A 17,672-nucleotide genomic window follows, 5' to 3' on the forward strand; every position below is an offset into this window, starting at 1 on the left:
ATTTCGTTGAAATGGGTTCAGCATACTATTGTGCAGATATCAAATGAAACGTTGATATACATAATGAGATCGGCACAGTTAATGAGACATCTGAATAACTTTGTAAGATTTTGCAATATAAGCGTGGATATATGATAGAAACATAGTGAGAGGTGATTGAAGAGATATATACGAAGATAAATAAAGGAAACTTTTACCATATAAAGAAGTCGAGAATCTCGAATACTTTTCTCAAATAACGCGCGATATTTATTCTATACCATTACTGTATGATCGTAATCACTACACTGAAATACTCAAATGATTTAGCAGTATTAGATGTTTGTTGCTGAAAGATATATTGTTAATCCATATTGAAGATTTACTTGAAATCCTGTTGACACATATTTTGCTTTATATTACTTACTTTCATATGAATTTTATTAATAATTACTATAATTTGATTACACAAACTCTTTCTATCTCCGATTATAAAGTTTTTGAAAAGATCAAATATTACGCCAACTGTTAGATTGTGAAGCAGTAATTTTTCAATGTTAACAACTTATATATATATATATATATATATATATATATATATATATATATATATATATTTATTTTCTCTCCTTGATTCTTTCTGTGTCCCTTTCTGTGGAAGAGCGTAGGCTCGAAACGTTAAAGACTTTTTCACTTCCCGAGCGTTAAACTAATACATATGTATGTTGTCTATACCACCTGTCTATGTCTTTTGCCTTTTTTGGGAATTCTGCCTATATTTATATATATATATATATATATATATATATATATATATATATATATACAGAGAGAGAGAGAGATGTAGGTAGGTACATACATACATACATACAGAAAAATAAACAGAAATAAAGACAGACAGACAGATAGATAGATAGAGATTAAAATATAAATGAAAAAATAAAACGTTTGGCATATGAATTCGTCCTTTAATTTGAAGGTTTCCAAAAAATCTTTCTAATGTTGATACTTCATACTTTGCTGGGAATTCACAGGCGTAAATTTGCGAAGATAGAAAAGTAGTACTTGTATATAATGTATGGTGAATTTATAGAATGAAGTCCCATAAAACACATGAATTTAGTTAAAAATCTAGGAAACAAGTCGGTAAAATATATTAGAAGTTTAACTTTTGCAGACGAACGTTTCGTACAGAGATATATAATAGTAATAATAATAATAATAATAATAATAATAATAATAATAATAATAATAATAATAATAATAAAAGACACCGGGGACGTTTAAGATGTAAGAAGGAAAATACAGAGCTCCGAAATCTATCCACAAACATCGAAAACAAGGACACCCTATGGAGCCAAAGATTTACTAACAAAGAATTGGACTATATCCGAGTAAGTAATACGAATTGAAATTTATTACTATTTTCGAAACGAAATGATGTATTTTGACTCGATATTATCTCCACCTCTAACACAACACATGTAAACATGCGTGGAACAACACGATCATCCCCGACCTCAAACACCATGTACAAAGGAACTACGAAGAAATTAAATGCCACCGATACTATTCAACCCAGAATAACAATCGAGCGGTACGTACATTAAACCTACAACAAAAAATGTACAAAAAACTACACGTGCGAAATAATGTGACAACAGAAATAAACGGACCGGTACCCTACGAAAATGACGACCGTCAAAATAATGGGCCGGACGTTGTACCTCATGTCCCGCAATTAAAACCCAAAAGACGTAAATGGACACGTGAGGAATACATTTCTATCTTACACGCATACTTCACAGCAATGCTCTACCCACAAAATGAAAATGCAACAACACATACATATAAAATATGGAAGGAAAATAATAGAGATATAGACTTGGATACAGCAATGAACCCTAATAAATTAGCTAACGTACGAAGATACATTCTCAAAGCCAAAAAAATATCAGAAATAGAAATAGAACATTTAAAAGAAAAAATACACCAGGAAAATGTAGATAGAAGCCACACAACAATGCCCAATAATATAAACACTGAAACTGTAAAACACGAAGACAAACGCAACATTCCCAACAAACACGATGTAAACAACGAAGGGGAGCCTAATGATTATGATAATATAAAAAATAAAATAATCAAAGAACTAAAAACCACAGAGCTCAAAATGGACCACCGACCATACCTCCCAAGAATAAAAATAAACGCAATAACAACACCAATTATAAACAGCATAAACCTAGCCGTCACTGAACTAGCCACTGAAACAAAAAAAAGTGATATCACTGAACTAAATGACTTGATATACGCAGCAGCCACTGCAGCCACAAAAGAAGCTGGATACTCACCCAAACCCACCCAAACAGGAGTACCACCACCCAAACAAACCCTGTGGATAAATAACATCCAAAACAAAAAACAAATTAGAAAATACCTGTCGATTCTTAATGAAATCAGCAAACAAGCAACGCTACTGAGCAACAAAAAGAGAACAAAAATGCTCCGCAAATATAACATCACAGAAAAAGATTTGCCGGAGATAAAAGAAAAGCTGAAGCAAAATATCCTTGCCAAAGCTCAAAGGATCCGCCGGTACGAGAAACGCCAACGCTTCTTTGAACAGAACAAAAAGTTCAACTCCGACCCCAAAAAGTTCTACCAAGAACTGGGCAAAAATAAAATACAAGTCACTGCAGCACCAACGGCAGAAGAATTGGAAGAATTCTGGAAAGAAATATGGTCGGCGAACGAACAGCCAAAAAAAAGGAGTATGAAAATAACAAACTCGGCATCTGAACAACTTTGGACCCCCATAACAACTGAAGAGGTCACCCAGGCACTCCAAAAACTAAGCAACTGGAAGGCACCTGGGCATGACAAGATCCCCAACTTCTGGTTGAAATATCTAACAGGAATGCACAAAAAGCTGACTGAAAACTTTAACAGCATACTAACAGAGCCAGAGACAATGCCTGAATGGCTCACGAAGGGGAAAACCATCTTAATTCCCAAATCAAATGAAACAACAAAAACAGAAAACTACAGACCAATAACCTGCCTCCCTACTATGTTCAAGGCATTTACTGCAGTGATATCGCAAAGGCTGAACAAGCACCTGGACGAAAACAAACTGTTCCCAGAAGAGCAGAAAGGATGCCGCAAGGGCTCATATGGCTGTAAAGATCAACTAATGATTAATAAAGCCGTAACTGAAGACAGCCACAGAAAGAAGAAAGGCCTCAGTATGGCCTGGATTGACTACAAAAAGGCGTTTGATAGCATCCCCCACACATGGATCCTCGAAACACTAGCCATTAACAAAGTAGCACCAACAATCATAAAATTCATAGAGCACTCTATGAATAAATGGCAAACAGTCCTACACCTCCAAACAAAAGAGGGACTCATGAAAACCAAAGACATCCCCATTAGAAGAGGAATATTCCAGGGAGACACGCTCTCTCCACTCCTTTTCTGCTTGGCACTGTCACCTCTATCTGATATGCTAAATAGAACTGGATGCGGATATAAATGTTACGGCAAAACGATCAGCCACCTTTTATATATGGATGACCTAAAACTATACGCTGCAAATGACAAACAGCTGGAAACACTATTAAAGAGTGTTCATGGATTTACCAAAGAAATAGATATGAAATTTGGATTAGAAAAATGCGCCAAAGTAACCCTGAAAAGAGGAAAACTAGTTAAGAGTAACAACATCACACTAGATAAAACCAATGAAATAAAAGAATTAGACCAAAGCCAAACTTAAAAATACTTAGGAATCCATGAACTAGATAAGACACAACACACACAAATGAAAGAGAAAATAAAAAAAGAATATTATAGACGAGTTAGATCAATACTAAAAACAGAGCTCAATGCTAAAAACAAGATAATATGTATCAACACTTTAGCTGTCCCAGTTATAAGTTACAGCTACAATATCCTTAACTGGACACGAAATGAATTGTCCAAAATAGATAGGAAAACAAGAAAAATACTGACAGGATCTAGGATGCATCACCCAAAATCTGACATAGAAAGACTATATATACAACGTATAGAAGGTGGTAGAGGCCTTATACAGCTGCAAAACTACTATAAAATAACCACCATAGGACTGCAAAAATACCTACTTCAGAAGGAAGGAAAACTGATCCAGATAGCAGCAAAACACGAGCAAAACAAAAAAACTGTTCTCAGTATTTAAGGAAGCTGACAAATACAAACAAGAAATCATACCACCTAATAAACACAAAGAAGAAGAAGAAGAAGAAGAAGAAGATGAAGAAACAACAAAAGCTATAAAACAAATGAAATCCAAACTAAAAATAGAACAGCAACGAGCCATGATAAAACGATGGCAAGAAAAGCCCCTTCATGGTAAATACTGCACTAAACTAAACGCAAAAGAAATAGACAAAGAAAAATCCCAGCAATGGTTGAGAAGCTCAGGACTCAAAGCAGAAACAGAGGGATTTTTAATTGCAGCACAATTTCCAAAGCCTCCCCACCAGAAATTACCAAAAACATGTAATGAAAAGAAATATTACAAGTAACTGCAGAATATGTGGAGATGGACAAGAAACAATAAATCATATTATCTCTAGCTGCCCAGTCTTGGCTAAGAAGGAATATATTCACAGACATGACAGAGTTGGAACCTACATACATTGGAAGCTATGCCAACATTATGGAATAACAACAGAAAAAAGATGGTATAGGCACACACTAGAAAAGGTCACAGAAAACGAGAAAGCAACCATACTCTGGGATATGCCGATACACACAGATAGAGAAATCAAGGCCAATAGACCAGATATAGTTGTCAGTGATCATGAAGAAAAAAAATGCTTTCTAATTGATGTATCAATACCGGCTGATGACAACGTGTCTCTAAAAGAAATGGAGAAACTCTCAAAATACAAAGACCTGGAAATAGAGGTAACTAGAATGTGGAATCTGAAAACAGAAACAATTCCTATCATAGTAGGTGCATTAGGCATGATAAAAAAATATTCAGACAAATACATAACAAAAACACCAGGACTTACAAACACATATAACATACAGAAAATTGCACTACTAGGCACTGCACACATCCTATGCAGAACACTTTCCATACAATAACCATCAGAGCATCACAACAAATCACAGCACATACCCAAGGCACACAGAGCTGTGCTCGGTAGTGAAGTGAAAGCACGCTATAAAAATAAAACTACTGAATAATAATAATAATAATAATAATAATAATAATAATAATAATAATAATAATAATAATAATGATAATAATAATAATAATAATAATAATAATAATGATAATAATAATAATAATAATAATAATAATAATAGTAATAATAATAATAATAATAATAATAATAATAATAATAATAATAATAAATGCCCTGATGCAGTACCAGGCAGTGGCTCTCATGGCTTCTGATCTTAACTGATTGGAAGTGTTATCATGTACATTGTTTTGTCTTGGTATAAAAGATGGGCTACAGCAAATATTCTGCTCAATACCACAGATTTGCTTGTCAGTTGTTTGACCTTAACCAGTTGAGCATGTCCCTTAGTGGCTGACGATATGTGCATCTCTGATCACGAGCAGAAGTAGTGGGGGAGCATCATGGCCATGTGTTGAGAGGGATTCTTTGGAGTTTGAATGGTTCACCTCTGGAAACATAGGTGTTTCGTTCAACATCCTTAAACAACCCTTATTCAGGGACCGTTTGAGCAGGATGGGCTACTCAACCTGAAGAAAATTCTAACTGGGCCCCACCTGCAAGGTCATGTGCTGTTTATCTTGATATGAGATCACCATGTCGCGCACATATGGTTGTGATGCATGTGCCTGGTGTACCTTTATCAGACGGGTAGTCATGATGGGTATATTGGGCTTCGTATATTTTACCCCAGTGTCACTTTGATGGCATGAACTGCTCTCTCACTCAATAATAATAATAATAATGTAAATTCATGATTGAATTAAATTGAATTAATTAAATATCAATGTACTCTTCAGTGCAGGAAGTAGAAACCATAATACAAGCAGAAAATTTTGAACAAGGAGATTCATATTCTTACCCGTATAAGAAAGGGATGCAAGTCTTATCGTATATTTAACCATATCTAACGGCTTCAACGGTTATATGAAGATATAGGTAAAGAGGTATCACAGACGTTCCCTCTATAGATAAGTATGTAAATTAAAAATTTTAACTCCAAATAAGTAGCGTAGTGCAAATAATTATAGAAACGTCCAGTGGAAAGACACTCCTAGGTTTGAATTAAAATATGAACTAACCGTTGAAATCATTAGTTAGTATAATGTGTTTTTTAAAACCTTTCTGTACCTAAGAATGAAGTTTAGCGTGAAGAGGGGGTATATAAGAAGCTGATAGTAGATAGTTAACGTAAAGAAATGTTAGGAGAAATAAAGGGATAAGACAGAGTTAAAGACAGAATATATGATGTATATAAGGGACTCATATTTGCATAAAATATCATATTAGGAAATACGTATTAATAACAAAAGCATGAAAGATAAGTAATAACAAAAACGGTTGTTAATAGTACAATTAAAGTAGTATGTACTTCTTCTGTCTATAAAGATGAAAAAAGGAAAATTGAAATGGGAAATAAACATAAGTATACTAAAATATTACATAAATGTAGGGGAGATTCATGAGCGGAGGAGGAGAAGATTAAAAAAAAAATTGATAAAACTTAGGATATTGATGTGTTAAGTTATACAGTAGGTTTGTTTTAGTATATATAAAAAAGATTACTTTAGAAGTGATGATCTATCTTAGTATTATCTGAGAAGGATATTATGTGAGAAGGATATGTAATGATAGTAAGGTCGTAGTGGTATTCAAATTGTAGGTGTGTAGTACCAGTATGAATATAAGAAAAAGTACAAGTAGAAGGGTACGCAAAAGTGTACAAAAATTTACTTGGAAATACATGCCTAGCGTTCAATCAAATAAATATATATATTAGAAGGTTTGGAGATGATGTACAGGTATTTTATATTAGAAGAAATGAGGTACTCAGAAATTCAGATGGTTTTGTAGTTACAGATGTTTATTTGTATATTACATGTTTTTATGCATCATATAATTTAGATCATATATTATTGCTTTCTCCCATTCTAGTGGGGTTTTCAAATCGAACTTAGTTCCTGTGAAAAAGTTTTGACCATTTTATAGTGTTATTGAGTGTGTAGTGGTGGGGAGGGATATAAGATAGTACAAGAGGGTGATGAATGGAGAGAAAGTGAGAGAGAGAGAGAGCATGTGTGCGTGGGAGAAAAGGGAGAGAGGGAAGAAGAAAAAATTGTTTTGCTGGTTCCTTTTATAGTTGGTCAGGATTTTTACTCCAAGGGGGGTCTAAGATCTAGGGGAAAAGAATTTAAGTTTTGACCATTTTATAGTGTTATTGAGTGTGTAGTGGCGGGGAGGGATATAAGATATCTCTTGTACTATCTTATATAGTACTATCTCATACTTGTACTATCCTATATCCCTGCCCGCCACTACACACAAAAAAAAAATGGCCAGATAACCGAAGAGATTCCACCTCGGCATCCGAAACTTGGCTACTGAATAATTGTCACATTATTTCACAGATAAATTCCTCTAGTTACATAATATTGAGGTATCTTTCTTTCTTTTGTTATCTTACCGTTATATATATATATATATATATATATATATTATATATATATATATATATATATATATATATATACGGTGACGTTGCTGATTAAACAGCTTTATTGTTTCGAAGCAGCTAATTACACAGTTTACAAAACTTTTCCTTTTTTATTTTATGCTTTGGCTCTTTGATCAGTACATTTTATTTCTTACTTGCTTCCGTCTAGAAATCACAGGAAGTGACAACTCTTCCCTTCAAATTTTGCTTTTGTGACCTGGACACTAATGGTTTGAAACCGACCTATTCTTCATTACATTTCATACAGATTCAGTGATGAGGTGTGGATGCAGGTATATCATTACAGCAAATATTCTACTCAGTACCACAGATTTGTTTGTCAGTCGCCTGACCTTAACTCCTTCAGCACATCCCTTACTGACTGAACATATGTGCATCTCTGGTCATGAGTAGGAGTAATAACGGAACATCATAGCCATGTGTTGAGAGGGTTTCTCTTGGGTTTGAATAAATGTTACAAAAGCAAAATTTAAGGTAAATAGAAATTACTCATCCGTTTTAAGGGTAAGCAAATAGGAAATTGCAGTTACTACCCAAGGACAAAAATCATGTTTCCCAGTATTGTAACACTTCTGTACGGATTATATATCTTATTATTCTTATTCTTTTTAAATTTCTAGTTATCTGGCACGCTTCGGAACGTCGGACACGGGATTGTAATGGACATCAATACTACAAATGCTGATGTTGTGAACATTAGTGAAGGTCCTCTTTCTTATGTATATAGAGCCTATGAAATAAAGCTACGCTATGCTAACAACGACAGTAAAGGCTCAGAACACACTATAAATGGGAATCATTTTGTTGGAGAGGTCAGTATCTTTTACATTTCAATCTTTGCGTTTTCAGTGAATTAAGTTTATTGAAATTAATAGAAAATGCTTTTATTCTAAATAAAAAATAAAATACTGAGTTTATAATATCAAAATTATAAACAAGCATAAACATCTTTGAAGATAAGTGGAATCAGTAAGTAAAATGTTTAAGAATATACGTTTAAAGTTTTATAATATTTAGCACTACAAGACGGTGAGGTGGCAGAATTGTTAGCACGCTGGGAAAATGCTTAGTACCATTTGGTCCAACTTTACGTTGTGAGTTCAAATTTCGCTGAGGTCAACTTCGTCTTTCATCCTTTCGAGGTCGATAAAATATATACATTCGGATCGATGTAATTGAGCACTCGGATTGATGTGATTGTCTTACCCACTCCACCGAAAATGTTGGCTTTTTGCCAAGATTTGAAACCAAAATATTGTACAAATAAAATAATCATTCTTCAAGCAATTTCATCTTCATATAGCTTTATGCTTGTAGCTAAGATCTGTTTCGTAAAGCTACAACTAATTATTGTTGAGGTTATGAGTAAATATGAAGATAAGAGATTAAGTCATTTACTGTATTTACTTATTATATCGATTCGGTAAATAAAGTAGGGGTCATGTATTAAAGCTATTATACTTCTCTCCCTAAGTTGGAAAGCCTAGAGCAAGTTTTAGAAACACCTATCAGGTTTAAATTGATGTATTTAATCATCAATCAATAACACTGAATGTCTAATGATGTGAAATGTATTATTAAATTAAGTAAAGTATTGTTTTAGGAATTTTGAAAAATGTTTGATAAATTGCTGAAACTATTCCTTTAATAGTATAAATGTCTTCTTTTTAATCATGTTAATCAAAACACGTTCGATGTTAATAATTGTTATTGATCTTATTTCAAAGTCGAGGTGAGATTATGAATGGCGTCAACAGCAGTGAAAGATATGAAACTAACATATAATTAATACAGCAATAGATCTAACGATAGCTTAATAAGGGTTTCTCTGTATAGCTACACGAAATTTTGAATGAATAGAAACGTCATACCAAATAAAGCATAGACCATCAATTTTCGTCTATCACCTTAGTTTTTCACAAAATACTCAAGTATTTGGTGCACCAAATGAGTTACTTTGATGCACAATAAATGAAAAGATGGAATGCTAGTTCTGAGAGAACGGTATTATTGTTGTGCTCATACTATAATGAATTTGCAGTATAGACGTAGGATAGATATAACTCTGATTAAAATAGAGTGTTAAAACGTTTCAGAGATTAAGCAGTACTCACGCTATCGAAACCAAGACGTTGGACAACAAACTCTATTTCGGTGTTATTCTGAAGTTATAAATCAGAGTGAGGGACATAAAAAAGGGCTTCTATGTTATGATAGCTGACAACACTGTTATGCGTAACGCATTCACTAGTGAATATAAGATTGCATGTTTCTAAAATAATATATTTTTATGTTGTGTAATACACAATATAATACAGCACCTCAATGCAATATGTAAAGTGAAATAGTGAACATTAAAACACAGTAAGCTATTCCATTCTTCCCTTTATGCTGTTTAACTATCATTTATTACCTCCCTTCCTAACTCTAATCAAATGATTTCCTTTATATTATTTGCGGTATTTATGAAACTTGAAATACAATATTGACACAAATGCAATCATGTTTCTATAGTGCCGTTTCAATACGAAGTTTACACTACGAAATATTTTCTGCATATACATAAAGCAAGTGATGTTTAACTGCGAAGAGTATAGAAGTGGTTAACGTCGATAGTCCACGGATAGAAAGAATCAATGTAAGTCGATACTACAAATATTGGATATCTACAATAGGAGTACACATCAATGAAATTAATATATTTTATACCACCAAACAGTACAAAAAAGTTTGAACAGGCAGATTTCTATTAATAAATATTTAATGATTTCAGATGATTCCTTGGCCATAATGAAATACCAGCGCGATACCGGATTCGAATATCTGAAATATGTGTAAAGTTTTGCGTGATAACCCAATTAGAATTGCATCATATTTATGCGTAGCGTATATCAACAATTATGGAACAACATATAGCATATTGATTAAAACAAACTGTGAATACTATATCTATTGAAAGGTTGTTTTAGATTGAACTAGTGTCCTAAATGGAAGATTAATTGCATCCCGTTTAATTTAATTTTACAACTGTTCAAATTATTATGAATATAATAGATAAATTATGTATAGCGCACATTACAATTATTAAATAGATAGGTCGATTTTGTTATTTAAAATTTTAATGATATCTTTATTCCGGTAAAATATTTTAAATGAACGGTTCGATACACAATAAAGACTAAATCGATGAATATCATCATGAAGGCAACGGCACTTTGAAAGGCTTTCCTTCAACTTTGTCTAATTGCATTAACTTTATACTTGATTCAATTATATCTTTCTATCGACTGTTTTCAATTGAGATATATAGTGGCTTTTTTAACACATTGTTTCTTAGTTTGTTTTATTAGGCTGGTGTATCAAAAAAAAGGAAACAAATTAATTTCAAACTTTAAAATGTATGCAGAGTTTTAATATTTAACACCATTTATTTTTTTAAATCTTTAATTAGAACTTTTTTATACATTTTCTCAACTACTTATATATCGCCATTTTATTGTTATATATAGGAAAAACGTTGATGTAATTATATTTGTTTAAAACTTTGAAATTAAAAATAGATAAAACAAGCTATATACCATTAAAGTGAGATTGGGCGAAACATTAGTATGTCAGAAAAAATATATATTTCTAATTTCTGTTTTGTATATTTTGCACATATCTGTGAATAGGCTTATGTGCATTATTCATACATATATATATATATACACGTGTCTGTGTATGGAGAAAGAGATAGTGAGAGGGTATATATGTAGTATAAAATAACGTACCTAGCATATGTGTGCATGTATGTATATATATATATACATATATATATATATATATATGCGTGTGTGTGTTAATGTGTGTATATATATATAAATACTTATATATACATGCATATATATATATATATATATATATATATATATATATATATATATATATATATTATATATATATATATATATATATATATATATATGCATGTGTATATTCGTATGGCTGTGTATATTTAGGGCATCTCTCATACCGTGCCTTTTACAGCTGCAAACTGGAACTTAACTGTTTTTGATCGCCAGCTGTTGAGTCCTCTACATTGCATTCCCTTACGGATATAATATTTTGCCATCATACCAAAAATCAATACGTTGTGTGGAATATTTTCATGAAAGAAAACTATGAATGCGCTCGAACATGACACAGGGTGACCAATTTAGAAATGGACAATATCATGGAGAGAACAAAATCTGTCTGTGAGCCTCTAGGCCATCAATGAATGGCAACTCTTGTGGATAATACATGTAAAATGGTGTCAAACACGAGAAAACCCAAACTGGCCTTTTAGAGTGATCTTACACAAAATAACCATCCAAAGGTGCACATAAGAAACCCTTTCATGATTGTATCAGGAAGATTATGCCATTACTCAACATACATCCTAGCACATGAGAATAGTTAGTTGAAAACATAATAACTCGAGACAGGCATGGAGGCGAAAAAGCTGTTCTGAAGCACATTGAGCATTGATAATATCAAGAGAAAAAAAAACAGAAAGCAGTAAAAAATTCATTAACGACTTCTGGGAAAACAATGATCTCCTATTCATTGGCGATTTTTTTATCAAATGGTTCATCTCAAACGCCGGAAACTACAGAGAGAAGAGATGGGAATATCAAAAAGATCATTAGAGAGATAACTTGCAAAATCTTTGGTAAAGAGGAAAAGTTAACATGTGTAAATATTAGACTAAATTACTATACACAGAGCTCTGTGTTATTTACAGTTACCTGCCCATAAATGTGTATGTGTGTGTGCGAGCGCATGTTTTGCCGTTTCGCTTTATAAATAAGAAAAGTAAATTGATAACATTAAACGTAACATCGTTAATTTATTGTATTGAATCAGAATAACCATGTAGTTACTGAAAGGTGTAGAAGTACTCCTGTAGAATCCACACAAAAAATAATTACATACACGTTTATCGTTCTCAGTCCGTATAAGTGTGTTTAGGAAATATTTTAGCTACTTCGACAAATCTTGAACATTGTCTACGACATTGTGGCACCTTGAGAAAGCGTCTTCTAATAAAGCCTCACGTCAATCAAATCCTTGTGAGTGGATTTGAGAGACGGAAACCGAAAAATGCATATCGTTTATATATATATATATACATGTATGTGTGTGTGAGTGTGTGTGTATATAAACGTTATCTCCCTTGGCTGTACAAACGTGCAATTTATTTGTAGACACTGTTACAATAATCACTCAAATAATCATCTTTATATTGTTGCTATGCGTAGATATTTACGTTTATATGGCCATTTTTTATATATAAACATAGACGTCATAAATGTTGCAGCATGAAATTAAAGAAAAATTAAAACAAAATAAAATATAAAAGTCCACGTATGCAGGATTTTGAATGACTAATACGATGGTCGGTTGAGAAATTCATAGGCTGAGATGCTCCTCATGGAATATGACAAAATTTTATTTTCCACAGTCCTCCTGGACCATACAAATCTTTCATCCATGTTGTAGTGCGTAGACCTCATGGTTGAAGAAGCTTTCATCGTGTTAGTTAAAAAAAGTCATCACTGCGATACTGGTTTCAGCCATAGGGAACAGATGATAGATGGGGCCGAATAAGGAGAATAGGAAAGGTAATCAACTAGTTCAAAACCACAGTGACAAACATCGAAGATTTGTATACTGGAGCAATGTCCAGATGAAACAAATCCCCTTTCGTCTGTCTTCCTGGACGTTTGGTCATGATAGCCCTTCGTTACTGCCTCTGCAAGTTGGCATATTACTTTTCAATGACGGTGTGGCACTTCTGAATATAGTCAATAAGCACAGTAACATTTGTAACCCAAACAACTGAGGACCTCAACTTTCTTTGCGTCAGGTAGGGACGCGTGCTTCCATTGCAAGGATATTCTCTTTGCCTCTGACTCAAAGACATGAATCCAAAAATCATCATGGCTTAGGGAATGTTGAAAGAAACAAGTTGCATCGGCCTCAAAGAATGTCAGATTTTGTTGTGATGTGAACAGCTTGGTGCACTTTTGATCAGGTATCAGAAGACATGGCACCTACTTTTGTTGTGCCAAGTTCATTGTTCAGAATATTCTTAGCTCTCTCTATATGGTTATAGCATTGTCTATTTGAATTATAGTCAATCGCTTGTCATCCATCTCTATGTGCTAAACACCATCAATATTTTCTTCGGTGGTGGCACTTGTAGGACCTCGAGGCCTTAGGTCACCTGAAAAACCCTCCCTTCCCCTTCAAAATTCCTTTGTCAAACTTTGCACTGTTGATAAAGCTGGAGTGTCATCCCCTACTATACCAACCACGTTGACATAAATGTCTTTGGGAACTAAACCCTTTTTCTGCAGGTACTTGATAACACAACGATGCCAAATTTTGTTTATTTCCAAAAGAGATCCCTACTGTTACATTTGAAGCCTACTTTAAACAGTCAGATGCCAGGTTATCTAGACGAAAACGATGGAGCTGTTATGAAGAACAGCTGAAATTAAGGCAGGCAAAATTTCATGTCTATAACAGAGTTCCTTCATATTCGATCTATGAATTTTTTCATCCCGCTCTCTTTGTACATATTACTGTTTTTGAAGTAGAAATGTATAGTGCATATAGTTCCGTACGCGCACGTACAGACGCAAACGCACACAGATAGACACACACATACACACATTTATATGTATGCATGCATATATGTACGTATTTATGCATCTATCTATGTATATATGTATGCTATATATGCACAAAAATATTTCCACATATTCTGTTTCAGAAACAGCTAACGTGTGAACATTTGTCAACAAAAATTTTAGAGGAAGCAGGAATGTCGTAATTATATGCGATGTCGTCTCAGAATAATTTATTATGATACCTGTGGGGATGTCTTAGTGTTATAAATGTTTTACAAAGTATATAAATTTGCTTCCTTAAAATGTGTCCATTTCACACTACATCAGTGAGACGTGTTGTGTTAGAATAACATCCCTGAAAAGACACAGTATACAATTTGTGATTCAACATTTAATTTAATTAAAATTGTGGATTTCCCGTTATAAACTTAGATTCCATTAATGTTATTATTAGGTACTTACAACATTCGATTATTTCTTTCAAAAGCAACCAAATAAAGAATTTTTGACAGGATTTGCCCTTTACTGCTTTCATACAAGGTTACCTTTATCAATGCGTATTTGAATCAATGCGTATTGCAGATGTAGTTATTTTGGTTAGATGATGTGTGCAACATCAAATCTAATAACCATATATGGTTACACAAAAAGTGTACGATGATGTTAATGATCGCTCTTTAGGAGTATTTTAACTTCAAAAGGAACTAAAGCTAACTAAGCTAACTTTTAAGAATAAACCTGTTATTCTGTAATTAGTAGCATTTCAAGAAAATAAGAGTATGAATTCAGAAATGTTTATGATTGGAGACAAACAGAGAATATTTCTGTGTCAATTCCCAAATAATTTTAACACTATGAATCGAATTTTATTTTGAAAGAATCATTTGTAAAACCGAACGGGGAAAATGGTTTTTATCTTCACAATGAGATTTCTTTGTTTTTATTCAGACAATGATTCAAAACAACTCGCTTGTAAAGGGCAACGGCTCCAGTATTATTTGCTCCTTTCCGTTAATAATTGAGAAGATCACCGAAAGAAAATATAAAGAGAATTCATATTCAAATATGACTAAATAAAATTACTTGTAGTGTAAATACATTAACTCCATATGACCTCCAAAATTATATGAACAAGTCTTGTTTTTGAAGTTAATAAAACCTTTGAACGATCATCTAATATTGATGATGATTGAAATACATCATAACTCACGTAAGTTTAATTCAGAGCTATGTTTATATGTTATGTAAATTGTCTAAATATTACACAATGATGTACCTAATAGACTGTTTCAAAATAGAAATGTTAAATGTTGATAAAAGGAATAAAGACAGAAATCAAATCGTTGAATATATTATCACAACGTTATTCAAAGTAAAATCAATATAATTTTCATATTTAAAGATAGGAGTTTCACCAACATATGTATGAATTGAGGGACTCGATCGTCATGCAGCATATTCCTGCTTATGATGATGCTTAATTTTTGGTTGGCTCTAAATATTTCAGCTAATTGCCCTATATTTCACCTTAAGTGTCCCAATAATCAGCTAGTGCTATGACCATTGCTTTAATCTTATTTTTTAAAAATGAATTAAAGAAACGGTGAAAAGACGAAATCTCTTGTGTTCTTGGTGATAACCGCAATGCTCTATACCCAACTAGCAATGCTTTACAAAATTTTCGATATTTCACACAGCTGTAATAATGTGCTTGCTAAGAATGTGTTTCAAGCAGTAACTGTAAGAAAAAATAGAAACATGATACCATATTTATCTTCAGTAAACAGGATTGTTTTCTCAGATGCGAAATCATGTTCGGGCCCCGTATTGTCTCAATAAATATGTTTTCATTGAGAAGAATTTTTTGTTATCTTTCGCATTCTAAATCCATGCATCTTATGTTTGCAATAATGATAAACATACCAAAGCTGATAAACAAAAGCAGTAGAATTGAAATATATGCTGCCTTACGCATGTCATTCGAAAAGTTAGACTTTGTCATATAGAACAGAACATAAGTCAGCTCTGTCTCAACAAGATGCACGAAAAATATATTGCACCCCTGTGAATACACATAACACAAAAAAATGTTGTTCTATAGCAAAGTATCAATTATTTCGTATACAATGTTTTGAAGCATCAGTTACTAGGAGGCACTGTATTTGTTCCTCCTTTTTACCACAACCATTTTTCTGTCTCACCACTTTGACAATCTACTCAGTAATTTACAAGTTTATCCCAATTTACATCATTTCAATTCCCTGCATTCCCATTAGCCTCTGTTGTCATCAGCCGAAATAACGTTAACTGCTTCGACGTCGACATTTTGGGAGAGCCTATAAAAATTAACTCTTGATGATTTCCTTCTTTTCCGTACTAAATGATTATTTGACGAAAATAATGCACTATACATGTATACGGTAAGACTGGAATCAATTAAATGGACAACTGTGAATTACATGAGAAACTGACAAAATATATTAGGCTGATTAATTTCGCAGGAGAACATAAACAGACATGATTCAATTTTGCAGATCGTTCAGTACGCTACACCATCATTGACGTCATTTACCATTCATTTTGTATGACTGAATGAAAATCCTACTATGCATTGAAGCACTTAAAATGCAGCGACATTTGTCTGATACAGTTAATTGTTGGGAGGATACACTCTGTCTATCTGATAATTACAATTGCCAAATCTAGATGTGATTATATAATCATGAACTGGACGACTTGGTATAGCGTCGGATAAAATACCAAGCGGTATCCGCCTACCGTCTTTGAAGTTCTCAGTTCAAATCCAGCTTAGGTCTTCTTTGACTTACATGCTTCCGGTGCTGAAGAACATTCATGCACATACGCATGTACATATACACACTCACATATATAATATAAAAGATACAAACATTGGCACGCCTTCCGAGTATTTGCGAATTTAACACGTAAATATAATAACAATCTATCAATTTTGTCTGGTATACTTCCACAAGTTAGCGGGGAAGATACTTATAGCATGCTTGGAAGGAGAATGCCAAGGTTCTTAACACTGAATGAATTCATATAAAGTGTGCTAAAATTCCTAGATACTTAAAGCATTATCAGATCAAGAAGCATGTTAAAGTGAAGAATGAAAAATTCGATGTTGTCAAGTTTAACTTTACAAGTTTCATACAAGTTTCACATGAAGATAACTCTAAACTAAAATTGTGCATCAGTATTTGTGATATTTTATCATTGAATTTAACATCAAATATCTGGTAGTGGAAATAGATA

The 17,672-nt window shown here is 33.1% G+C and overlaps 1 protein-coding gene across 1 annotated transcript in view; it reads left to right on the forward strand.

The window, feature by feature from the left end:
- LOC115214031 (carbonic anhydrase-related protein 10-like) overlaps window positions 1-17,672 on the forward strand; it is a 613,696-nt gene that overhangs the window by 250,845 nt on the left and 345,179 nt on the right. The window contains exon 4 of the mRNA XM_029783053.2: window positions 8,358-8,549. Within this exon, the coding sequence (XP_029638913.1) occupies window positions 8,358-8,549 (192 nt within the window). The remainder of the gene's footprint in view (window positions 1-8,357; window positions 8,550-17,672) is intronic.

The sequence above is a fragment of the Octopus sinensis genome, linkage group LG7, assembly GCF_006345805.1.
Source record: "Octopus sinensis linkage group LG7, ASM634580v1, whole genome shotgun sequence".
NCBI classification, from domain to species: Eukaryota; Metazoa; Mollusca; class Cephalopoda; order Octopoda; family Octopodidae; genus Octopus; species Octopus sinensis.